At 49.5% G+C, this 26,792-nt stretch overlaps 2 protein-coding genes across 5 annotated transcripts in view; one reads left to right on the forward strand and one right to left on the reverse strand.

The window, feature by feature from the left end:
- Positions 1-523: 523 nt before the first annotated feature.
- Positions 524-15,716, reverse strand: DNAJC27 (DnaJ heat shock protein family (Hsp40) member C27). 4 transcript variants are annotated; one of them, XM_039529192.1, is made up of 7 exons: positions 15,584-15,716; positions 11,745-11,827; positions 10,898-10,967; positions 9,659-9,823; positions 9,083-9,205; positions 8,438-8,598; positions 524-748 (listed from the first exon to the last, which is right to left on the reverse strand). In XM_039529192.1, exons 1-7 carry the CDS (start codon positions 15,668-15,670, stop codon positions 736-738), a joined length of 702 nt encoding a protein of 233 aa, XP_039385126.1. In that variant the 5' UTR covers positions 15,671-15,716; the 3' UTR covers positions 524-735. The 4 variants fall into 4 exon arrangements, with proteins under 4 accessions (XP_039385126.1, XP_039385124.1, XP_039385125.1 ...); XM_039529190.1 differs by having other exon boundaries at positions 524-4,523; XM_039529191.1 differs by having other exon boundaries at positions 524-4,523; positions 15,593-15,710.
- Positions 15,717-15,802: 86 nt separating this feature from the next.
- EFR3B (EFR3 homolog B) overlaps positions 15,803-26,792 on the forward strand; it is a 172,133-nt gene continuing 161,143 nt past the window's right edge. Inside the window, exon 1 of the mRNA XM_039529185.1 lies at positions 15,803-15,917. The gene's annotated coding sequence lies outside the window, so the exon portion shown is untranslated. The remainder of the gene's footprint in view (positions 15,918-26,792) is intronic.

A 26,792-nucleotide genomic window follows, 5' to 3' on the forward strand; every position in this document is an offset into this window, starting at 1 on the left:
TGCTTTGAGCAGGGGGTTGGACTAGATGACCTCTTGGGGTCCCTTCCAACCCTGATATTCTATGATCAGTATAAAACCCTAAAATAAGTAAGTGTTCAAAAGACATATTATTCCTTTAGCTTTATGTAAGAAGGCTCAGACCATAGATTTATAGGCACAGGGGAATTTAGCCTCTCCCTAGTGTAGAGACCTCTGTTCAGAGCCCTCTGTTGCCCACAAAGCCAAGTTCAGTATTAAGTTTTATGCTAGACCTAGCAAACATTTATCACCATCAAACCTGGCAGTGTCAGCTCAGCAGTGGCGCAGAAAAGAGGGGTGTTAGAAGTGATTTGAACTGCAATCAAACATGAACAGTAAAGAACTTTCTCACTAGGATAGTTTACAGTGGGTCGGAGAAATACACAGTGCTTCTTTTGTTTTAAATTCAGTTTTGCTTTATAAAAATACACAGCTTAAAAGTACATCAAGTTTCTAGACAAGACATGCATGCGTAGGGTCATTTCAGTGTTTCCAGTAAACAACAAAAGCAGACATAAATTCAACCAGTAGAATAAACGGTATTTTTATAAGAGTAAAACACAGTGCATTCACAGTTTATATATCCAACACACCAGAAGGGGTAAGTGCATCCCTGAACATAGGAAGTATTTCTGAACAACAATCAGCCATTAACAAGACTCTTCCTAGAAGTTGGCCTTTATGGCTTAGAATTGCACCATCCAGCAGCAGAATTATTTATCCTTCCTTCCTGGAAAATACACAGAGAACTAGGTTTGAAGCCAGAATCACATGGTTTCCTTAGCATGGGAGATGAGGAGGCGTCCAAAGAGCTTAAGAATATAGATTGACCTAGCTCCACATACTCCAGTGTTGATTTAACACCAGCACAGGATCTGGCCCGTAACATTTGAATTTGCTTTCAGAGAGAAGAAATGTTGCAAATTTAAAAATAAAAGTTAACCTTATGGAGCAATGTCTCAAATGATTATTTATATGTCTGAAGTATAACAGCTGCTTCTCAGCAGATCTCTCTCCCCCCATCCCCCCGCCCAATCTCCCTGCAATCTGGCATCAGAAACCTGGTGTAGATCAAAATAATGTAGTCTTATGAAATTCACAGCCAAACAAACAAAACAAAAAAAATCAACCTTTAAATTGCCTTTGACAGCACTGAGGGGAGAGACAGAAAAGTTGCCTTGAAAGTGAGAGGGAAAGGATGTCTTGAATTGCACCAGCTGCATGAAATAATGGATTTTAAGAATGGAAAACTCTATTGTGGGGATGCGTGTGTGGAATTTGTCTTTAATTTGCTTTTATTTCCCACTGTTCAATACTTTCATAGCTTCAAGCCTCTGTCCCCTACTGATTGTCCTTTTCTAGATATGGCACCCATGGAAATGCAAGGAAGAAAGCTGATTAGCTGCTGCAGACCCATAGGGGGAGCTCACAGCTTTGTGTGTGGTTCCAGCAAAAACCATGGCTATAGTTTCTCAGGAAGAGCGCAATGGCCAAATTCTGAGCCTAAACTACTGACAGCAGCCTTGTAAGAATTAGGTCATGATGTCAGGAGAACTCTCACTAAATGAGATGCCCAGAATGCAACACAATATGCAAGACAAAGAAAACAGCATGTGAAAATACAAAGAAGCTGCACCCGGGTTTATGCCAATTTTATCTTGCACAACATTCACAATGGTCAGAAGACTGACCTTCTAATCTAACAGGTTAAGCAGGGGGAGAGACTTATTTGAAGTGAGAGAAAATATACCCACAAGCAAAGCCTACTCTCCACACAACATATGATACAGTGTCAAAGTTTAAAGTGCACAGGTGGATCAATATACAACAGGTGGTGCTCTCATTTTTGGCTTGGAAGTCTCACCCTGGACATTTCGTGAGAGCTAAAGCATTCCCTTCACACCATCATAAAATGAGTGCAATGGTTTCTCTCCCCTAGGAGAAGCCTGACCAGAGATGATTGCTATTTCCAGCACCGTCACAAGCACGCACCTCCAGTCTCACAAATGTCCTAACCCCATTTGCTCTGGTACCCCTAGGAAGCTGCATTCCTTGCATGCAGATTTGTAGTGGAGGAATTTTAAAGGGAATGAACAAAGTGTGCAAGGCTTGGGTGCCAAAAGAAGGGGCTCTGTTTCCAGAGGTGCACAACAAAACCTGGGCCTGTATTTTCCTGAAAGAATTCCTCACTGTGTCAGTTTCCTCATCCTTCGTGCAAGGGCTGTGGGGGCACGCTGTTCATTGAACAACCCCATCAGGACGGGCCTGTACCCACTGGTATCTTAATCAGCACCATGCCAAGTCTGTGGAGGGCCAGAGACACAGATGGGAGGTTTAAGCAGCTGCAGAGCCTGTGCGTCCCACTCTGCTAAGGTTATTTCAGCGAGCCAGAGAAAGCCTGTGGTGGGAGATTTCAGGCTGTAACTGGGAGGATATGGCAAGGATGACAACACTGGGTAGATGGGCCTTGTCATATTCGTAGGGACATTCATGCCATCATTATCCAGGTGTGACCACAGGAAGAACATCTGGCCTCCGCTTAGTGACAACAGAGCTGGAAGCCTCCCAGGCTCTAGGATCATAGTGAATGGGGCAAATCCTGCAGTGTTTCTTCTGGGCTGGCCTGTGGCCTTGAGCCTGCCTTCGGGGAGCGGTGGGAGTGGCTGTACGCGGGCGGCAGTGTGCCCTTCCCAATAACGCAGCCTGCCCGCAGCAGATGCCGGATCTGCAGCCCTACCCATGCAGGGCTGGTGCCCGAGCCCCCAGCAACTTGCAATCTGAGAGGGGAGAAGGACAGAGATCGTTCCTGCTATTTGAGCAGCAATGCTGGCGCAGAGGGATGAGGACGACAGAGTTCCTTGCACCCTTTCCTCCCCAGGCAGGTTTAAGCACCATTTAATCCTTAATCTTTCCTCAGGCACATCTCTCCTGTTGGGTTTAGTATTTCCAGGAGTGAAGTTTCTGCAGCCTGGCTCAGAGACAGAGAAATAACTAAGCTTTTTGCTGTGAAAGTCAGACTGCCTTTGACTTCTGCAGACTCAGGACAGGTGTTACTGCTCAGCACACGAGGAAACAGAGAATTGGCTCGTCCCTATGAAATAATTTAGTCTCAAGGGCCATTTCCTAGACGTGCCAAACAGGAGAGGGCTTGATCCTGAGGGAAGCTGAGCACTCTGCTCCCTGTGAAGTCAACCGGAGCTTAGGGTGCTCAGCATTTCAGGCCCACTCTGCTGAAACAGGAATCTGGAGCAAGCTCAGGTGCGCCAGGGGTGAATATTGTTTTAAGTCAAATCTTAGGGCATAGGATTCCCTGGTGCACTGCGCTCAGCCTCTCCCTGCAGACAGTCAGCCCACAGGCGCGTGGCATTTGGTTTTAAACAAACACGTCCCTGATTTCATCCCCGCTGTGCTCTCTTTAGTGAATTCGCTGGGCTTTTGGCATAGGCACAAAGAGCAAAGGCCTCTGCACTCAAGCCACATTCGAGAAGCTGCATTCCTCTGCCCTCCCCTCCCCAGCGATAGTGCTTCCCAGTCTGGCCGGAGAAGGGTTCTCTCCCACCAGGGACAATTCACTGCCCATCCAAGTTCCATATCGGGCCCTTACTTAAGAGGCCAGGAAATGGGCAGGCTTATGTCCTGTTGTGACCAAGAAGTCAGCCCCTGATCCCATGTGTCTAACACAGAGGTCACTGACATTCTCTACTAGTTTCAAGGAATCAGGGGCCATAACCTGAGTTTCCCTGAACCTCAGAAGTATTTGTAGCTGCCTCTGCCGGCGTCCTGCCTCTGAATCTAGAGCAAACACAGAGCCGCTGCTGTAAGATGACGATTCAGGCCACAGAACACGGGACTTGTTTGTGCTGGGGTAGGCCAGATTGCTCTTGCTGTTTTTAGCACTGGGATAAACAGCCACAGCGATGCGCTCGAAGCCAGCCCCTCCCACTCATCTCAGGAGAAGCCTCAAGGTCCGGTAATGCCTAGCCGGGGAGACTGCATTCAAGAATTCACCTGAAACAAGACGGGGGCCAAATCCATTGTTGGTGAGAACTAGTGCAACACCACTGGCTTCAGGGGCGCTGCACCTGCTTCCGCCAACCCTGACGCTGGGCCTCAGACTCCGTTAGGAACTTGCTCAAGGCTGGGTGCCCGGGACACTGCTCCTCTGCTCAGCCCTCAACGCAGCAAGAAACTGGCACATGGTGAAACGCAGCTACCGAGGGCCAACGGCAGTTAGTGGACACAGGAGGAGGCCCCTAGTCTCCATCACTAAGGCAGTACCGGGTGCTGGGGAGGAGAGGGCTGCCCTGGTCAACTGGCTCTCCAGGAACTGTGGGCCTGGGGTCCACCAGGGTGGGCTTTCCGGCTCCGGCCTCTACTTGATGTTTTTGAGAAGCGCCGTCCGCGCATTGACGACAGCTTTGAAGGCGTCCTCGCTGCCGGGAGCCACGCACTTGTCCGGATGGAGCAGCACTGCCAGCTTCCGATAGGCTTTGTTCACCTCGTCCCTATGAGAGACGAGACAATCATCAGCAAGAGGGTGACGTCCGGAGCCCTTCCTTTACGTACTGCTCCCAGCTGCCATGTTAGGAGGCCCCCATCAGCCCTCACTCCCTGCAGGGAGAAGAGCAGTGGAGGCACAGAGCTGTTCCCATTCTAACCTTCCCCACTCCCGGCTCTTTGCAGTTGCTCATAAATTTCCAAACCTTTCCCCTTTCAGGCTGAAATTCTCCAGGCTTGGACTGTGCCTGAAAGTAAATTATGACGGGAAGCTAGGAAAAGCATGCTGACCGCTTCGCAGCACAAGATAAGTGGAAAGAAAAGATACATTCTTCCCAGATGTTTGCAAACAGCCCTCCAGCCAGACCAGCTGGGCTCTGCAAGCTGAAGTTTGGCAAGGAAGTGACCCTCCCATCTTTTCACGTACAGTAACTCTGCACTTAAAGTCGTCCAGCAACATAACAACGAAGTAACATTAAGCCGATCAGTTAGGGAACATACTCATTTAAAGTTGTGCAATGCACCACTCTTACGTTGTTTGGCTGCCTGCTTTCTCCACAGCTGGCAGCCTCCCTATGGCCGCCTCCCCCCAGCGCCTCCCGCCCGCCAGCAGACTCTGCAGATCAGCGCCTTCCCCCTCCACCCCCCGCCTCCTGCCCGCAGCAATCAGCTGTCTTGCAGCATTTTGGAGGGAGGGGGGAGGAGCAAGGACTCGGTGTGCAGGCTCCCCCACCCTCCCCTGCCTCCCCAACGCAGCAAGCCAGCTGATTGTCCCGGGCAGGAGGGAGGGGGGAGGAGCGAGGACTCAAAAGTGTGGGCTTGGCGGAAGGGGTGGAGTGGGCGGGATGAGGATTGAGCCCCAGGCCCCTGGTGCTTGCAGAGTAGGGGAAGCTGCCCTGGAACCTAACCCCCCGTATTTACATTAATTCTTATGGAGAAATTGGATTCACTTAACATCATTTCACTTAAAGTTGCATTTTTCAGGAACAGAACTACAACGTTAAGTGAGGAGTTACTGTACTGTACGTACGTGTGTGTGTTATAATCTGCCTACTGTATTTTCCACTCCATGCATCCGATGAAGGGGTTCTAGCCCACGAAAGCTTATGCCCAAATAACTTTGTTAGTCTCTAAGGTGCCACAAGGACTCCTCGTTGTTTTTGCTGCTACAGACTAACATGGCTACCCCTCTGAAACCTTTCATAGAAGCAGCAGATGGCTTTGAAGGAACTTGGGTTTGATTTAAGAGTTATGACCATTTCAGACTATATATGCAGCATGTGCAGATGTTTTTGTGCAAGCTCAGTTCACCTTGGGGTAGAGGGCCAGTGCAGGCCCCTGGAATTAAGTGGTGCACAAACCTTGGGCTGCATCCTATTTGCATACTGAAGAGAAGATACTGTGTCTTGTGTGTTGGAGGGGTGACTGCACGAACTTAGCTTCACAGCAAAGTGCCTAGTCACCTCACTTCACAGCAGTCAGCTGATAGGGAGGAACTAAGGTTGCGGGAAGGGCTCTTGTGGAGCAAGTGAAGTCAGCAATTCCCTTACGATCAGCTTCTCCTGGCCGTCGTATGTCGGCGTGAGCACCCGCCTTCCCCTGCTGCACAGCTACTAATGTATGCAGGGGGCTAAGGTGCCTGGCGGATGGCAGGTCCTGAACTTTGCCAGAGCAGAAGCAACTTGGAGGGGTCATTTGAAACTTGAATGCATAATGGTGCAGCTGTAAGGTTCTCTTCTTGGGCACAATAAATGATCCATTTTGCATTTTAGTACAGCACCTTTCAGCTAAGGATCTCAGAGTGCTTTACAAACATCTGCTGAGCCTCCCAGCACCCTTCTGGGGTAGATATTCTGGGAATTTCAGATAGGGAACTGAGACAGAGGTGAGTTGATTTGTCCAGGTCACTCAGCAGGAGCCAGGAATCCCAAATTTTCAATCCCCTGCTCTAATCACTTGCAACACTCTGTAGGATGGGTGCTAATGATCGCTTCCAACCAGCAGTCAGCCATCTTTAGGAAGACAGGGGAAGTCTTGCAGCTTTTGGGAAAAAAACCAAAAACACAACAGCAATTTGCACAGAAAGAAGCATTGTGATGCCAAGTCCTTGCCTGCAAGGTGTGTAGAGAAAACAGCAGCTTTATGGCAGTACAAAAACTTCCCTACAGCCAGAGGGCAAGGGAAAGATGATGCTTCAGCTGTACAAATCTTAACATCTCTCTTGGAGAGATCATAAGTGTTACTGTCAGACAAACTGAACTGGACAAAGAAGTATCGAGAAAGGACAACAGATTGTACACTTGCCAGCTGCACACAGTCAAAAGATTTGTATCTGTTATAGTGCTTTTTTCATCCGTAGAGCCAAAGCACTTGACAATGGAGGCAAATCTAATGATCTCCATTTTAACAGATGGGAAAACGAAGGCTCAGAGAGGTGAAGTGGCCAGGAAAGCAGGCCAGTGACACAGCCTGGAATAGAAGCCTGGTCTCTTGAGCCCCAGTCCAGTCCCGAAACCACTGGACCGCACTGTCTTCTGGTTACTTCACTCTGATCTGACATGTGGCAAGTCAAGCGAAGCTGGTATTACTCAGTAACAATGGCAGGAACAGCCTTGCTGGGTTTAGTGTTATAAGATGTGTAAGTCCTTAGCACCAGCTGCAATTGTTGGACTTTGCACAGGTAAATCCACCATCTAGATGACCAGCGTTACATCATCCCAGGGGAAAGTACGGACAATGCTACCTAGCACTTCGAAGGTGGCAAGGTGTAGTCCATGGGAGGAGCTTGAAGTGATTTACAAATGTTAGTGAAGCAAGTATTTCGCTTCCAGTTTTATAGACATGGAAATGGAGGCAGAGAGAGATTAAGCAGTTTGCCCAAGGCCACAGAAGAAATAAGAGGTACTATAGGAGGTGTTCAAATAGGTTCTGTTCCCAATCAAACCACTTTCCCTCTCCAGCTGGAAACTCTTACCAGGTTTCTTGTTAATTAAGGGATAGCAACGTCATTAATTCCAAGTCAACACGCTTTTATGGAAAATAGGTCGTATATAAACTTATTTTTTATGAGATTACAAGTTTGGTTGATATAGTAACTGTTAACATAATACACTTGGGCTTCTGTACGTCATTTGACCTAGGCTCACATGACATTATGATAAAAAAAAATCAGCACTAAAAAAAATAATTAAAAAAAAAAAATCAATGTAGCTCATATTAAATGTGTTAAACACTAACTGGTACATTGCAAAAAAATATTGTAAATGGAGAATCATTTTAGGGAGGTGCTTTGAGTGGGGTCCCACAGGGATCTGTTCTTGCCCCAGAGCTATTCAATACAGTATCTTCATCGATGATTTGCAAGAAAAGGAGGTGGTATTACCTCCGATCATGCCATTAGTGAGACCAGTGTTGGAATACTTGTCTAGCTCTGGTGTCCACACCTTAAAAGAGGATGATAAAAAACTGAAAGGGGTTCAGAAGAGAGCTACCAGAATGATGTGACATCTGGAAAACCTGCCTTGTAGCGAAAGACTTCAGAAACTCAAATCTAATTAGTTTATCCAAGAGAAAGTTAAGACCACTTGATCATGGTGGCCTATAACTACCTACATGGGGAAGAGATTAAGATTAAGCCTTGGATCCAATGTTTGGAAGTTCAAACTAAACAAATTCCCTAGGTCTGTGGTGGATTCTCCATCCCTTGAAGCCTGAGTGTCTTTCTAAAGATCTGCTCTAGCTCAAACAGAAGTTACGAGCTTGATGCAGAAATTACAGGGTGAGGTGCTTTGGCCTGTGTTCTGCAGGAGTCAGACTAGACAATCATAAGGGTCCCTTCTGGCCTTAAAAAAATAAAATAAGATCTATAACTGTAGTAGCTGTTAATCAAAGACAACTAGGAGAATGTTGAAGTGTCCTTTACCTTGTGGCTCCAGGTTTGACTCCCAACATGTCCCAACTGTCCTTGCTGTTGCGGATCCTCCGAATGGTGTCTGCCTGCTCTTTGGTGAACCCGACGCTCATGCTCGATGTGGGGCGTTTCCCACCATTGTCGCACAGATCAACAATTGCGGAATAGAAGGTCTGCAATGGGCAATAAGGCCATTGTGAGGATATTGAAACACAGGTTGTGACAAGGGCTTGCTGACTCTTAGTGCATGCACGCAAAGCTCTAAGAGAGCAGACACAAACCACAGAACTTGACACAAGCAGCATTGTAACAGAAGCGCTCTGTTGCCTGCCAGAACAGAGAAGACACTCCTACCTATAGTACATGGCTAGTACTGTGCTATGACATCTGGCAGAAAAGCCTCTCTTCTCTGTCAGCTATGGAACCGTGTGCCTGGAGTCCTCGACGTGCAACCAAATCAACCTCTCTCTGAATATTGCTGTTACTAAACAGGAGCTATCAATATGCTGGACTCAGACTAGAAAGGTGGATTTATTATGCAGCCCTTATTATGAACCGTCAATAGATTCTATAGATCACGGCAATTAATGAACATTCTATTGGCAAAAGGAGGTTACATGTGGGGCCTGCATCCTTTTCACTGCCATTTCAAGTTACCTGGAACATCTCATTGATTCCTTCTCCTGTCTGTGCTGAGGTCTCAAAGTAAAGAAACCCCCGGCTTTCTGCCCACAGTCGCCCTTCGCTCTCATCCACGCAGCGGTGCTTGGTGCAGTCAATCTGAGCCCAACAAAGTAGAGAAAAGGAATCAGGTGCAAGGAGACACCCCACATATCCAGGTACAGCAGTCGCAACAGGGCTACCTGGAGGGCTGTGGTTGCCTGGATCCCAAAGGCACAGACTCCTGTTCTAACATCTCACTGTGGCATCAGCGATAGACTTCCCAGAACAGCCTTGGGAGGAAGCCGACATTTTCTTGAGCGGGAGGAGAGGGAATTGAAATAGATGACGATTCTGAAATCATGAACAGAATCTGCATGCAAGACCCAAGATCAGGGTGCTGGGAAATCCTGTAAACATGGCGACTAGTGTGTAGTGCACAGATTAGCCTCTTAGCCAGTTCCAACACCCACTTTGCACACTGAATTCATTCCCAGGGGCTCCGAGCAGTTGCTGCTCAACATGCTGCAGCCAGGAATTCCTGGCTCTTCTCTTCATCATAGCATGGTTTACCTTGTTGGCACAGACAACGAAGACAATGTTTTCCATGTTTCCATGAGGTCCAAGCTCCTGCTTCATCTCAGCCATCCATCCATCCAGTGCATCAAATGACTCCTTCTGGCCAACATCATACACTAGGACAACCCCCTGAGTGTCCTTGTAAAACTCGTTGCGAACCTACCCAGGACAAAAAAAGAGTGAGAATGAGCGTGATGGAGGCCATCTCGGCTGACACTGGTGACAGGACCAAGGCCCTCCAGGGCTAGAGAACTAAGCTCTGTGTGACTCACATCCCCTGGGAATGAGGCACAGAGGGGGATGCGTAACACACTCTGCGCGGGTTATACATGTTAAACTATTCTAGACTGTAAGTGCCGCAGGGCAGGGAATCTGTAACCTGCACAGCAAGGCACTGTACATGCACATTTACGGCTCTGTGTAAGTAATAAATCAGATCAGGAATGTTATCTGTGGCAGGGAAGGATCAAGGCCTGGTCCATGAGCACAGTACCAGGAGCCACCAGAGATTCCTGGGACGTAGTCACCTTGGACACTGACTCTCTTCTGTGGCCTCGGGCAAGTCCCTCAGGTCAAGCACTTTTGGGAATCCACTTATTTTTGGTTCCCAGGCCCACCTGGCCTAGGACCCATTTTCAGAAGTACTGAGCACCCACAGCCTCAGTTACAGTCAGTGTAAGCTACGGGTGCTCGGGCCCTAACTGGATTTGCCCAAGGTCACACAGTGAGTCAGGTGCCCTGCCAAGGTTAAAATTCTGGAGTTCCTGGTTCCCAGTCCCATTCTTCATCCACTACACCCTGCTGCCTCCATTACACCACTACAGATCGGCAAGCGCTGGGTCGGTGACGGAGGGCAGGGTTATGGATTTATGTCGGTACCCACACTTCTGCTACAGGCAATCTGGAAATGTGCTTAAGCAGCAATATTTTTCAATCTGCTCCCTCGGTGTGAGCTCATTCATAGTATGTCACTTGCACAGCACAACACTTTAACAGGGGATATAGGAAATACAATTATAACCCCCGAAGCAGTCACTCTGCCAGGGTACGAACTGCTGCAACTATGCTGATCTATGCTTCCTACAGATCTTCTCTGCTACCTGCCTCTTATCATCACTTACCTACTGCTTATGTCTAGCTATATGATCAGAAGTAATCTAGAATCACACTGAGACAAAACAGACTGATTTAATTCCTAACCATGCTGCAGAGAAGAATCCCTTTCTCCCTTACCTCATAGAAGAAGGGGTGCCCAGCCATGTCAAAGATGTTCACTTTAATCTCGCGATCTCTAATTTGCACTCTGAAATGATAGATGAGAAGCATTCAGAAAGGGTCTGACGCTCACACAGCATGAACCAATGAAAGAGCTGACTCCCTCCCAACGAGATTCCCAGAGAGTTCCCATCTGACGGTGTCCCGTTCTTCAGAGAGAAAATATCACCAAATCAGCAAGACCACGGCATTTTTACCGCCCTACTTTAGCTTGATAAAAAAATACAAGAGGGGGTCTTGTGTGGGCGAATAACTGTCATGCATGGTAGCCAGTCAACAAAGGGGGACAAAGGCCAGTCAGACCTCTTGCTCTCTTTCCATCACCTTTAGCTGGACAAGAGACCCTCTCGTCTTGATTTCTGTACACACCAGAAAGGGACCAAAGCATTGAAAAGAAATGATCACTCAATCTTAAGATGGTCATACCTAATCAATAATATAATTCAAGCCCTCAAACGCCAGTGATGTTACTATCAAAAAGCACTCAATAGTCAACAGATGAAGATAAGATCTTCCTGGCCACACTGAACATGCAGTATATTTTATGATACACATTGAAGGTCATAGATAGCAATAGTACGGTACATATAGGAACGTAAGAGATCATGTCATGTTGCCATGACTTCTTTCTTAAGATCCCTCTAGCGCTCAAGTTTATATTACATTTACTCACTTCTGCTCTTTTCAGTAAGTGTCAGATGCAGAACTGATTGGTGAGCCCTAGCACATGTACACAGCCACCGTGGTACATGGCTTTTCACTTGCAATTGGTTTCCCCTAAAAGTAGCTAGAAAAGGGTACTTACTTGGTGACGCCATAGTCGATTCCTATCGTCGCTAGGTATTTGGGAACAAACCTCTTTTCACAGTACCGCTTTATGATACAGCTCTAAAACAAGAAGAGAGGCGAGTACGAACATGTCCGCACCATATCACAGAGAAAGTTGTTTCACATTAAGAACAGGAGTACTTGTGACACCTTAGGGACTAACAAATTTATTTCAGCATAAGCTTTCGTGGGCTACAGCTCACTTCTTTGGATGCATAGAGTGGAACACACAGACAGGAGATATTTATACATACAGAGAACATGAAAAGGTGGAAGTAGCCCTACCAACTGTAAGAGGCCAATCAATTGAGATGAGCTATCATCAGCAGGAGAAAAAAAACCTTTGAAGTGATAATCGAGATGACGCATAGAAGGTGTGAGGAGGACTTAACATTCAATTAGTGTAATGACCCAACCATTCCCAGTCTCTGTTTAAACCTAAGTTAATTGTATCTAATTTGCATATTAATTCGAGTTCAGCAGTCTCTCTTTGGAGTCTGTTTTTGAAGTTTTTTTGTTGCAAAATTGCCACCTTCAAGTCTGTCACTGAGTGGTTAGAGAGGTTGAAGTGTTCTCCCACTGGTTGTTGAATGTTATGATTCCTGATGTCAGATTTGTGTCCATTTATTCTTTTGCGTAGAGACTGTCCAGTTTGGCCACTGTACATAGCAGAGGGGCATTGCTGGCACAGGATAGCATAGATCACGTTGGTAGATGTGCAGGTATTATTTCACATTATTATTGACCACATTATTGGTATACAGCACCATGGGCATCGATGACACTTTGCACAAGTGAAGACATTGTCACTGTCCTGGAAGGGTGAGTGGGGACCCATAACAAACAAATCAACTAAAATAAAAAACCTGATTGTGAGCAGAGTTTATATACATTAAGAAGGCAGAAGAGCCAGGGCATCTCTGAAGCCCACTAGGGGCTTTGCTATTGCCAATCTATTTTCCATGGAAGGCGCTCAGATGCTCTGGTGATGGGCAGCTGTGCAAAACCCAGAGATAGAAAGAGCCAACAATCTATCTGACTTGATGGTGACAAGATGGGGCACTGGAGATACCACACATAAGGGATACGGTATCGAATACTGTGCACAGATGTGGTCTCCTCACCTCAAAAAAGATATACTGGCACTAGAAAAGGTTCAGAGAAGGGCAACTAAAATGATTAGGGGTTTGGAGAGGGTCCCATATGAGGAAAGATTAAAGAGGCTAGGACTCTTCAGCTTGGAAAAGAGGAGACTAAGGGGGTAGGATATGATAGAGGTATATAAAATCATGAGTGATGTGGAGAAAGTGGATAAGGAAAAGTTATTTACTTATTCCCATAATACAAGAACTAGGGGTCACCAAATGAAATTAATAGGCAGCAGGTTTAAAACAAATAAAAGGAAGTTCTTCTTCATGCAGTGCACAGTCAACTTGTGGAACTCCTTACCTGAGGAGGTTGTGAAGGCTAGGACTATAACAGGATTTAAAAGAGAACTGGATAAATTCATGGTGATTAAGTCCATAAATAGCTATTAGCCAGGATGGGTAAGGAATGGTGTCCCTAGCCTCTGTTTGTCAGAGGGTGGAGATGGACGGCAGGAGAGAGATCACTTGATCATTGCCTGTTAGGTTCACTCCCTCTGGGGCACCTGGCATTGGTCACTGTCAGAAGACAGGATACTGGGCTAGATGGAGCTTTGGTCTGACCCGGTCCGGCCGTTCTTATGGTAGAAAGAATGCATCCTGGTAACGTGATAAGGCATATGGGTTGTTTGGTGTGCCTGGCAGGGGACCACACAACCTTGCTGCACCCCACCCAGAGACGTCCCTAGGATGAGGCCTTTAATCGAATTCAAAGATCAAAGAGGTTTCTACCTACTCTGCTTCTTGTGCCGCACAGCGAGCCCCCGTGGGCCGTATGTTGTGCAGGCCTGACTTAAAGTTTCAGAGACTCCACCCTTTACTTTACTTTAAACCAGCAAGTGACCCGTGCCCCATGCTGCAGAGGAAGGCGAACCCTCCCCACCCCCCAGGTTTCTGTCAATCTGACCTTGGGGAAAATTCCTTCAGTTAGACCCTAAACTGGTTGGCGAGCCCCAGCATGCAGACACCTGTAGTAATCCAGAACCCTCCCTATCCAGAGTCACATCTCCAGCGAAAAAAAGAGGATTCTCACGTTTTCACATGGCTCCAGAAGGTGGGGATTTAGGAAAGACACCAAATACCACAAGACTTATGCTGTAAAATAAACCCCTCCCTCGAAACACACAACACTGAACATAAGAACAGCTATACTGGGTCAGACCAAAGGTCCATCTAGCTCAGTATCCTGTCTTACGACAGCGGCCAACCCCAGGTGCCCCAGAGGGAATGAACAGAATATGACATCAAGTGATCCATTCCTTGTCACCCACTGAATTGTCCTGGGCCAGTTCCTTTCCTCTTTGGTGCCGCACTTCGTCCGCTAGCCAGGGATGATACTGCTCATGCCTCATGGGCAATGCCTGCCTGGTGGGTGAGGTGGAAGGGGCCAATATCAAACTGCATACACTGATGGGGGGGGCACAGTTTAATGGTTCATCCACCCCCTGAACAGCTCTAATCACGGCCCCCTCCTGGGCAAGTCCCCGTTCCCCTCAGTCTCTCTCCTGGCTGCAGTGGGAAGTGTTAATACTGAGCCACAATGCCTGTTGCAGCTGCACAAGTGAGCCTCAGGGGAAAAGAGTTTAGGAACCCCTGCTCTGAGGGGAGAGGCTCCCACTGTCAGCCCGGGAAGTAGGAGCGGGGACCCGACTGCAGGCCCCAAGGCCTGGGGAGTGTAAAGAATCCTAAGAGGAGCAGAGGTGAGGCTGGGAGGGCTGAACTATGGCCAGGGGCTAATGGGGTGAGGGGGCTGGTGCTGGCGGATGAACTGAGGGCAGTGGGGGTCGATGGGGTAGGAGGGCTGAACTGATGGGGTGGTGATGAGGAGGGCTGGGGGACTGAAGTCAGGGGGGTTGGGTGGGGACAGAACTGGCAGGGGACTAGAGAACAGGATTAATTGCTGGGCAGGAGATGGGCAGACGTGGGGGTGAGAGCTCCTGCGGCAGGGGCCAAAGTCAGTGTCACCTGTCCATGCGGGAGAGCGGGCGACACCCACGGTCCCACGCGCCCACCCTGGGCACGGGCAGTTCAAACATCAAGAGACGGGCCGAGAAAATCTTTTCTTTAAAAAAATCCAGTGATTTGGGGGCCAATCTCATGATTTCTGAGGGGGTCCGACTCATGATCTTTGATCGCTGGAAGTTGGCAATAGGGCACCGGTGGGGCCAGGACGCTCGCCCAGGGGTGTCCGCTCGGGCGGGCGCAGCTCCCTGCCCAGGGCCCAGCACTGGGGGCACCAGCATGTGAGTCATGGGCCCTGTACTGCTCTGAGAGAGGGAGAGTCTCCCCCGCCTCCCCCCCGCACCAGGAGAGCAGAGCCCTAAAGCCAGAGACGTCAGGACGCCCCGCCCACGAGGGGGAGGGGCATAGAAGGAACAGTCCCGGGCCTTCTGGTCCAATGAAATGGCAGAGTCAGCACCCCGCCTCCTCCAGCAGTAAACCACCACTCAGAAGCTCCCCCCCGGGTAATGAACGGTCATGCCCCGCCTCCACCAGCCTACGGCCAATTTAGGAGGGTCTCGATTGACTCACCGGCGCGTCAGTCGAACTTTTCAACCAATCCGCTGCCTCCCTCACAGGCCAACAGACGGCAAGACATCCGATTGAACAGCCCACTTGTCAGTCACTCCCATCGGAGCCAATCCCCTCCCCAGCTGCCACCGCTCCTCACCTTGCCCACCTCGGCGTTGCCCATGGAGATGACTTTGATCCTCAGCGACTTGCGCGTTTCTTTCCGCTTCGGCAGATTCGCCTCCATCCCCGGGAGAGACGAATCTGCCCATAAACACGCGCGGGGGCGGGAGTGTCTCAGGAAGCTGCCGCTTTGCACCTGAGTGGAGCGGAAACAACCGCCTCAAACCCACCGCTCCCCATGCTGCTCAGCCGAGCCGGGATTTCCCCCACGCTTCTCGCGGGCAGAGGGAGACCGCGCGAGACTTCCGCCTAGTCCTCTCGCACTTTCGCGAGAGCGTCCGTTGGAGCGGGATGATCAGTTCTCGCGATAGGTGAAGCGGCCTCTATCTTTTTTTTTTCAATTTCAATAACTTTATTGACACTTTGATGTAGGGCGAAAGGAAGGGGGGAGGGGCGTTGCACTGTTGTTTACATAGGGTGAAGGCAGCGGGTCCCCGGGGCCTAGTGGTCTGGCTAAGGTCGGGGCACCGGGCTGCGGGACTCCTGGGTTCCAGGCCCTGCTCCGGGGCAGCGCGGCCCAGCAGTGAGAGCAGCGGGTGGAGCCAGGACTCCTGGGTTCTCTTCCCTGCTACAGGGGCGGTGCAGTGGTGAGGACAGGGGGTGGTGCCAGGACTCCTGGTTTCTCTTCCCTGCTCCAGGGGCTGTGCAGTGGTGAGAGCAGCAGGTGGAGCCAGGACTCCTGGGTTCTCTTCCCTGCTCCAGGCACTGGGCAGTGGTGAGAGCAGGGGGTGGAGCCAGGACTCCTGGGTTCTCTTCCCTGCTCCAGAGCAGGTGGAGCCAGGACTCCTGGGTTCTCTTCCTGCTCCAGCAGTGAGAGCAGGGGGTGGAGCCAGGACTCCTGGGTTCTCTTCCCTGCTCCAGGGGCGGTGCAGTGGTGAGAGCAGGGGGTGGAGCCAGGACTCCTGGGTTCTCTTCCCTGCTCCAGGGGCGGTGCAGTGGTGAGAGCAGGGGGTGGTGCCAGGACTCCTGGGTTCTCTTCCCTGCTCCAGGGGCAGCATGATCCTATGATGCGATTAAGGGGATGGAGCCAGGACTCCTGGGTTCTAGTCCCAGCTCTGACATAAACCTGCTGTGAAATCTTGGGCAAATGACTTCCCAGAGATGTGTTTTTCCATGCGTAAAACAGAGCGAAGGATACAGGGTGAAGAGAGGCTAAACTGGAGTTTACAAAGCTGAGCTCATGGCAGGATTGTAGCCTTAGAGCTCCTTGGCTAAAAGGAACGAGAGGTGGACAAATAATCAGCTTACTGAATATCATTAAGATAGTTAGGAGCAGCGCTGAGTGGTCTGGGCAGTACGTATTTCCTATGCTTAGTGCTGGGAGCTGGAAGTCTGCTATGCTGAGACATGAACCATGAGTCCAGCTCTTTTATTCTTTAAGGATTTTTTTTCTGTCATTCTTTTGAAGGGAAAAGATTATTATTCTCTTCCACTTGTGACACACACAAAATTTCACAACTCTCTTATGAGAGACACTTATGTGGCCTTTGAAACCGAGTCAAAAAACTCTCCCAGTACCGTATTTAACGGAGTCTTACAGACACAAAGAGTTTAGTTTCTTTAGTATTATTTTGCTGAAAGTCAGTGACTCTTCTCTTTCCTGCCTCGGTGGCTGATGTCTCTGAACTGCTCTGCTCAAGAAAAAAACATGTATCAACCACTGCAGGAAGGGAGGATTTTCCAGCTTGTTCCCATGCATCTAATTTGATTTTGACAATGACAGACCCCTTTTTGAGGAGTCAGATGTGGGAAGAGCTGGTGACAGTCCCAGATTGACCCAAACAATCCCAGATTTTGGAAACCCATCCATGCAGTTTCAGTCCTGACTGATAGCCGGGACCGTGGGTTGCATGAAATGTGCAGGTAGCTGAAGATTTGCTGCTCTATCAACTTCTCTCTGCATGTGCTGTTCTCAATAGGATCTCCAGGCAGTTGTTCCCACTGATACCAAGATGGATGGTGCAATCACCTAGAGCAGGCTGGGGAACCCACACTCTATGCAGATAAAAGGGTCAGACCCTGTGTACAGCAAGACGTCACCTCCAGCCAACAGAGTCAGAGTCTCTCAACTTGGCCAGGGAGGGGAACTAAGGAAGATTGGGTGAATGAGGGTGATAGGATGGGGCTAAACATGGTTGAAATAATTAAGGGACAGTTGTTCAGATGAGCTGGGAGCCTAGTGACTTCCAGATCCCCTGCTTATTTGAAAGAGCATCCCTTGAGAAAGTGTACAGATCTTTGCAGCTATATTGAAAGTGTGGTTTTCTAGCCAAACGCTCACTGTATACATCTAGTGTGGTGGTTTCCATGGCTAATCCTTGACCAAAAATAAATACTGAGCAAGTGCAGACGTGCAGAAAAGCACGTTGCATTAACAAGACGGTGGGCCCACAACCTTTGAATTCTGTTTAGTGCGGTCTGTTGGTAAAGCAACAGACTCAGCAGTTAGGAATAAACCTTTGGTGGTAGCTAGATAACTATAAAAGGCTTTCCTTTAGCCTCCCTTACTGCTTGACCTTGTCCAGTATGGTCATTGTCTGCATAAGTTCTGTCATATCCATTGCATGTGGAGTGGAGGGGTTGGGGGAGAGAGAAAGAAGACATATCCTCTTGGCTCTTCATCTCTGCTCTAACCAGCATCTTTAGATCTTACTGGGCCCTGTCCTTCTGGGCTTTAGAACAGATACAGTTATTTAGCTCTTGTTTGTATCACCCGTGGATAGGGGTAAGCTTCTCTCCAATACTTTTTGTCGTCCTTTAACACCACAAGTCACTTGCAGGCTGCTTAGGCCTTATCTTCACAGGGTAGCTGACTGGTATAGCTCCCTATGCAGACACTATTCTAGAATAAAAGTCACTTTATTCAAGAATAATCAGTGCACTTCCACAGCAAAGTAATTATTGCAGAATTAAAATCACTTTTTATTCCAGAATAGCACATCCACCAAGGGAGCAATTGCAGAATAGCCTATTCCAGTCAATTTCTCCATGCAGACAAACCCTGAATACAGACATCTACTCCTGGGTGGGTTGGTTAGTTAATTTATGCAGCCTCTGGTCACCCCTCCTTTAATATTAACTACACAGAAATAACTCCTTTTGTCCCTACTAACATACCCTTCTCAACTTTCTCCCAGCAAGCCATGGGGCAGGGCAGGGGGTGGAGGGACACTCACCCTTTAGCACAGCAGCTGCTTGTCTCTGCCAAATTTAAAGTGGCCATTTTATAACTGGTTGTTGGTGTTGTCTGGGAAGTGTCCTTAATGGCTTTTGTATTTTCTTTTATTTCTGACAGGTGTCAGAGTGGTAGCCGTGTTAGTCTGTATCAGCAAAAGCAACAAGGAGTCCTTGTGGCACCTTAGAGACTAAATAAATACATTTGCTAGTCTCTAAGGTGCCACACGGACTCCTCGTTTTTATTTCTGAGGCGCTGGTAAATTCTCCTAGAAGACAAGGTAGCAGCAGTGCTTTATCCACCTGTTATGCACACAGGCTCTGAACAGGCTTAGATGCTGCAGTTAAAATACCAGCTCCTGCAGCTGAAGTCCAGCGTTGCTCAAATACAGCCACCAGGGGCAGCAGGGGTTGGGCCCTGCCCTCCCCCCCTCCCCAGGAGTCTTCTTTGGCCGCTTGGCTTCGGGCTCCATCCATGTGGTGGCAGGCTATGGTTCCAGGCTCCAGCCCCAGGCTCACCACACCCACCATCGTCCCTTGGCCCTGCTGCCTCCCTGCCCAACCTCCCCATCCAGCGCTTAATTTGTCCCAGGGCTTGCCAGGGCTGAGTGAGTCTGCCGTGCAAAGTGATATTAATAAACATACAAATGGCACTTTCCACAGCTGCAGACTTACTAGCTAGCCAGTCTTTAAAAAAAAAGCAATGAAAAAGCAAAAGAAACAACAACAACAAAAAGACAAGAACATGCAAAGCGCCTTATTTGTGTTTCTTGTCTGTTTAGGTCCAGTAATGAAGAGAGACAACTGTACATTATTTTTATTACTCATTCTGAAAAAAAAACAACCCTACATAAATAAATTAGAATGATTTGGACGTGTATGTGCATATTTATTTGTTTTTCCTGAAGTTAATTATTTCCAGAAAAATTGTCATTGCGGCCACCAGCCAGAGTTGGTGGCCGCACTCAGAGGCCACCAAAAAATGTGCTGTGAGAACCCCTGGTCTACTCTAATCTTTGGTGTGTCCTTTATACAGACTAAAGAGGCAAATAAAAAGGTTCAGTCCCAGTGATTTCTCTTGATGGCAGCTGGTGCCTGATAGTTGTCCCTGTGGGGAGTTGAGCTGAAGCCTGCGTCAGGCCAAATGGCTACAGAAGATGAGGCAGGGGGTAACCTATCTCCTTGGCCAGCAGGGTAGATGTCTGGTAGAATAAAGTTAGTTTCTTGTGAAGGAAGGAGGGATTTCGCTAGCCATTAAACCCTTCCTTGGTTGCTGTCTGAGCTGGGAGAGGGAAGGAGGTTTTTGTAGCTGTGACTGATTCACAGGTATGTTCTACAGGCCTTTGTAATTTAAGCTTAACATTTGCCTAATATCATTTTCCATTGTATTTGGCTCGGGAAGTATATTTTGCACATCAGGTTGTTTTATAATGCTCTCTGACAATTCAGTTACAAAACCTGCTTTTGTAGAAGGAAATCTCAGTTGGGTCTGAGAGCCTATTACCTGGGGACAGTTTCAGACTCATGCCTCTGGGACCTTGGGAAGGGCAGACTCAGAAGTAGGTAACAGCTTGGGTACGATGTCACGAACAAAGGGGGTTGCAGTCCGTCTCCAGCAGTGCCTCGGAGGGTGCTGGTGACGGCTAGCATGGGCCTGAGGAGAGCTGGACAAGCGGAAGGATGCTCTATGCAGTTACCTGAATGTAAAGATCTTGCCCAGTGCTTGCACGCTGCCTAATTCTTATAGTTCCTTGAATGCAACCCAGAGTCAGAGATCTCACGCAGGCTGCCTTTATTAACTGTCGCACAGCACGTAGCTAAACAGCAGTGGTCTGGGTCAGCAGCTCCCATAGGCAGGGTCTCTCCAGACAACCAGTGCCACCTAGCGCGATGCACTGGGTTACCAATAGTTGGGCCAGGTCCTTACAATAAGAGACTGTGTTTCCAGGTGCAGGTTGGTTGTGGGTAATGTCCGACTGTCTTCTTTCCTCTATCTGGGGATGACTTTTTCTCAACCAACGGGAGAATTACATGTCCCATGTCCACTAGTGAGAGGCTCTTCCTTCTTATATTTAACCACTTGGATCTTCCACAGAGGGTGGAGGGTATGTCTGTCTACTGTCCCACTTAAAAAACAGACAGGGGAGGTAGTGTGTCCTAATGGTTAGTTCGGGGTACTGCAAGGATACCTGGATTCTATTCTCGGACCTGCAACTAATCTCCTATGAGCACCTGTGCAACTCAGCTCTTGTGTAGTTCAGTTTCCCTGTTGGCTTTAATGCCTGTCTTGCAGAGCTGTTGTGAGGCTCCTGTTTGCAGGGCCGCCCGGGGGGGGGCAAGTGGGGCAATTTGCCCCAGGCTCCGCAGGGGCCCCCACGAGCATGGCTGAGGCTCCCTCCCCATCTCCTCCCCTCCCCCGGAGCCTCAGCCCATCCAGCAGCGCCCCGGACAGCTGCAGCGTGTCTCCGGCAGGGCCCCTGAGCCTCGTCCCGCTCAGAGCCGCGTGGTGAGGGGGCGGGGCTGCGAGCTCCATGCTGAGCGGAGGGAGCTGAGCTCAGCGTGGCGTTTCCAGCCCCGCCCCCTCACCACGCGGCTCTGAGCGGGGCGGAGCTCACGCCCCGCCGGAGACACGCTGCCTCTGTCGAGCGAAGCTCCTGGATGCGCTGCGGCTCCGGGTGAGGGGGGGAGCTGGGGGTAAGGGGCCAGGGCCCGGGGGGTTGGCTAAGGGGCAGGGAGTCCTGGGGACTGGGTGGGGCAGAGGTTGGGGTGGCGGTCAGGGTACAGGGAACGGGGAGTGGATCGGGCGTTCAGGGTCTGTCAGGACTCAGTGGGGGGTAGATAGGGGTCGGGGCAGTCAGGGGACAGGGAGCAGGGGTGGGGGCCTGGGGTGGTGGTGGTGGGGCCTCTGGGGGACAGTGAGGGGGCCAGGAACAGGATGGGTTGGGGATTCTGCTGGGGGTGGGCAGTCAGGGGGCAGGAAGTGGGTGGGGGTCGGATAGGGGGCAGGGCCAGGCTGTTTGGGAGGCACAGCCTTCCCTACCTTAAAGCTCATTCAGCAGTTTGAGGCTTGCAGAAGAGCCAAGCTGTGAGCTTTTCCATTAGGGCTCCCATCCCTTTCACTTCTCAAATGCCAAATTATAGGCTATATTTAATTTCAGTGCCATAGGGAGATTCATGTCAGGGGAGGGGAGCTTCATTTAAAATTAGCCACTGGGGGAGGGATCACATGAGAAGAGCAATATCCTTCCCAACCCTGCCAAGGGAGACCCCCCCCTCCCCTGCATTCCCTGAGGCTCCAGAGGGGTTAATTCAGTGGTTCTCAAACTTTTGTACTGGTGACCCCTTTCACATAGCAAACCTCTGAGTGTGACCCCCCCCGTTTATAAATTAAAAACATTTTTTTATATATTTAACATTATTATAAATGCTGGGGGCAAAGCGGGGTTTGAGGTGGAGGCTGACAGCTCACGGCCCCCAGTAATAACCTCGTGACCCGCTGAGGGGTGCTGGCCTCCAGTTTGAGAACTCCTGGGGTAATTTAAGTTTAGTACCCTGTGTCCATTCACATGCATGTGCTATTTTGAGCATTTCAGTTTTCACAACATAGGCTCATCCCAGATTTGGAACAAGCTCAAATGCTCAGTTCATGGAGTATGTACATAAGCTGTACTAAAGACAAACCCACAGTAACTGTCTGCAGCTTGTGAGGGACCCCATGGAGCCAGTCTCTAGGAAACAGATAAATTCATGGAGGTTAAGTCCATTAATGGCTATTAGCCAGGATGGGTAAGGAATGGTGTCCCTGGCCTCTGTTTGTCAGAGGATGGAGATGGATGGCAGGAGAGAGATCACTTGATCATTACTTGTTAGGTTCACTCCCTCTGGGGCACCTGGCATTGGCTATTGTCGGTAGACAGGATACTGGGCTGGATGGACCTTTGGTCTGACCCAGTATGGCTGTTCTTATGTTCTAACCTAAATGAACCCAAAGTTATGGAGACAGATATGAGTCAAGGAAACCAGCAGAGTACCAGAAACCTGGAAAAATCTCTGCCTGGATGGGCTCAGGCGTTTGGTCACAAGCTGAGGTGGTTCAAAAAGTTTTCGATTTTTTTTTTAAGCAGATTTTTTTTTATTGTTTCTTTGAACAATCAAACACAGCAAGCAGCAGATATTTGGCCACACACTTCTGAAACCCCAAACCATGTTCAGGTTATGGCAGACTAATTTCAGCTTTTCAATTAAAAAAACCACAACATATTTTGAAGGAAAGCAGACGTTGTCCGTGATTTTTTTTTCTGCTTTTTAAAAACCCCTAGTTTTTGATCCAGAAACCGTTTTGATGGCACATATTTGTCCAATCCTTTTAATGAGCTTTAGTGCCTTTTAGCACTAGCTGATGCTGAGAACCAGTGATACCTTGTAAAGAAGTTTTCTCAAAACTGGATTTGTGCCGAGATGCAGAAGGTTTATTTTTCCCCAGGGCCGCCCATGGTGGGAGAAACAAGTGGGGCAATTTGCGCCGGGCCCTGCAGGGGCCCCCACGAGAATATAGTATTGTAATTTTTTTTATGGAAGGGGCCCCCGAAATTGCTTTGCCCCGGGCCCCCTGAATCCTCTGGGCGGCCCTGCCTGTTTGTAAGAAGCTGTGAGATCCTCCACTGAAAGGTGCTGTAGACGGGCAGAGTATTTGTGCTCGAGTAGCAAAGGGTGAACATCATAGAAACAAGCTGGTCAAAGAGGCCAGTCTGCAGGCAGGCAGTGAGGGAGGTGTTCATGAGTCGTCTTCTCAGCAAGGTCAATTGTTCTGACTGATTGAAGCTTTCCAGTCCTGTACCGGTTCAGCTGCTTTGCCAGTGCCCTTTGGCACTGTGCTCATATCTGAATTGGTTAGCGAAGCAAGAGGGCAGCAGGACTAATGAAATCTGTGCTGCCAGAGAGGGAAAAAAATAGGCTCTGAGGGCCAGGGTCGGTATAAACTGTAATTTCAATTTATATTAAGATTAAACCATGTAAACCGGAGTCGAAACTTACATACACCACCGGGGGTCACTGTTGCTCCATGTATGGCTACAGGATTTTTGAGCATCTCCACCAAAGTTGTGCCTATTGAGCATACCTTACTCTGGCAAAACTCCCATTGGTTTCAGCATAAAGGGTGCTTAATTAGGGACTGAAGAAAACAGTCCTTGTGTCATGTGAACAGTGAGTAGAGATTATAAGGGGGCGTTTACTGATCCCCTGAGGAAGAGCTGACTGCACACAGCTGTCAAATAATCCATGAGATGTCAGCTAGGACAACTGTTGCTCTAAAGCAGGCCTGCACAACATACGGCCCGCGGAGCCTCACTGTGCGGCCCGCGAGGGGATTCTAAATCCCTCGCACACGGCACTCTGCGGGCAGCCCAGAGCCCTTTGAATCCCGGCCGTGGCCGGGAATTAAAAGGCTCTGGGTTGTCCCCAGACGCGGAGAGCGTAGAGCCCTTTAAATCCCAGCTCGGCCGGGAAGCAAAAGGCTCTGGGTCGCCCGCAGCGGCGGGGAGCGTAGAGCCCTTTAAATCCCAGCCGTGGCCGGGAGTCAGAGGGCTCTGGGTTGTCCGCAGCCATGGGGAGCCCAGAGCCCTTTAAATCTCAACCGTGGCTGGGAGTCAGAGGGCTCTGGGCTGCCGGCAGCCGCGGGGAGCCCAGAGCCCTTTAAATCCCAGCCGTGGCCGGGAATTAAAAGGCTCTGGGTTGCCCCCAGACGCGGGGAGCCCAGAGCCCTTTAAATCTCAGCCTCGGCCAGGAATCAAAACGTTCTGGGTTGCCCGCAGCCGCGGGGAGCGCAGAGCCCTTTAAATCTCAGCCGGGGCCGGGAGTCAGAGGGCTCTGGTTTGCCCGCAGAGATTCCCAGCCGCGGCTGGGATTTAAAGGGCTCAGGGCTCCCCGTGGCTGCAGGCAGCCCAGAGCCATTTGAATCCCGGCATGCGGCCGCTGTTTGTCCCCTCCCCAGACCTCTGCCCCAACTGCCCCCCAGGACCCCCACTCCCTGTCTAACACCGCTGGTCCTTATCCCCTGATACCCCTCTCTTGGCACTCCTACCCCTAACTGCCCCCCAGGACCCCACCCCCTATCTAAATGCTGCTGCTCCTTGTCCCCCGATTGCTCCCTCCCAAGACCCCTGCTCCAACGGCCCCTTGGGACCCCAGCCCCTATCTAAGCCTCCCTTCTCCTTGTCCCCAACTGCCCCCTCCTGAGACCCCCCCAACTTCTCCCCAGGACCCCACCCTCTACCTGTCCCCTGACAAACCCCTGGGACTCCCATGCCTATCCTACTGCTGCCTGTCCCCTGACTGCCCCCCTGAACCTCTGCCCCATCCAACCCCACCCCCGCTCCCTGTCCTTTGACTGCCCCCTGGAACTCCCTACCCCTTCTCCAACCTCCAGCCCCCTTACCGTGCCACTCAGACCAGCGTGTCTGGCTCCATGCAGCTCCAGACACATTGCTGCCATGCTCCCCCATGGAGCCCACAGGCCCCGCCCCCCAGCACCTGCCTTCCAGATTTGAACACCTCAAAATTCAGGAGTGCTCAAGCTCAGTTTGGGCAGCTGTTACTTCATTTCTCCCAAATCAAATATACTGATCCACTGTAACTTGCTGTAGAAAAAGCAGGATAAAATTGAGCAAGAAATGCTTATTAGCACTGGAATTGCTATTTTCAACAGCCATTGCCTTTTTGTTTGTTTAAGGAAGACAGTGATATTGCATTGGCAAATTCCCCATAGAAAGAAAGAGTGGAACAAAAGAATAATAAAGGCACCTCAACTTTTCCTCATTTATGGAGGACAGTCTTATAATATGCATCCAGATATCCTCCAATCACACAAGCTGAAAATTGTTCCACTTTACTGCAGCTCTGTAACCATATGGGAACCAATCCTGTCTGTGTTTTGTGCACATCCAAAATTCCTGCTGAATGACCTGCCCTGGGAGCGTTACCAGTGACCCAGGGCTGGGGAGGCAGGAGGTGTGTGTGGGGGGGAGGGCACTGGTGGGGAGGAAAAGGGAAAGCCCAGCGCTGGGGCGGCAGGGGGTGTGGGTCAGTGGGGGGAGAGCCCAGGATTGGGGCAGCAGGCGGGTACAGGGGGGAGCCCAGGGCTGGGATGGGGGGCAGCCAAATTTTTTTTTGCTTGGGGCAGCAAAAAACTTAGAGCCGACCCTGCAGAGTTCCCCCAGCTGCCGGAGTCCCGAGCCCTTTAATTTGACCCTGAGGGCTCCCAGCCACCTCTTCAGCTGGGAGCCCCCGGTTGATTTAAAATAAAGTATCACCTCCCCACCCCCAACCTTCCTTTTTGGCCCACAGCTGTTTCTGCAGGGCTGGACGGCCATGGGGCGGGGTGTTTCTGCGGGGCCAGGAGGTTTTGGCCCTCGGCTGTTTTCTTTGGAGGAATGTGGCCCTCGCCGCTTTACGAGTTGTGCAGGCCTCCTCTATAGCAAAGTAAGAAGTCTGTTGTCAAAACATGAAAAGTTCCCATTGCTTTTAATGAGAAATTGTTTTTGTCCCACTTTCACAAGCACTTCTTCTAGCTAGAACCGAGAAAGCCGGTTAATTTCTTAAATATCATCTTATCAAAGCATGTTAAGCCACTTGTTTGTAGCAGCAATGGACTTTCATGCTGCGATTACAGATGAAATCCACCAGATGGCTTAAGGAAATGAATTTCATTACTTAGGCCACCAGGTAGCTAATGTAGCCTGGGAAGATGTTGGGGGGAGGGAGGGAAGAGGAGGGAGTGGGGAAGAAGCCCAGCGGAGAAAATTGTCTATTCAATGTAATCATTAAAATACCTAGTCTAGAGTAAACAAATAAACAAGTAATCCAAGGAACATGAGCCTTTATTACTGTGTACACCTACTTTTAATCCTTTGCTTGTGTGTCTTATAAACTTTACTAATAAGAGTAACTGTTGCCATTCAGTAATGTACCAGAGCTGTTAAACCTTATGAAGCTCCAGTTTCAGTTTTACAGCA

Source organism: Mauremys reevesii, linkage group 3 (genome assembly GCF_016161935.1).
Source record: "Mauremys reevesii isolate NIE-2019 linkage group 3, ASM1616193v1, whole genome shotgun sequence".
In the NCBI taxonomy this organism is placed as follows: Eukaryota; Metazoa; Chordata; order Testudines; family Geoemydidae; genus Mauremys; species Mauremys reevesii.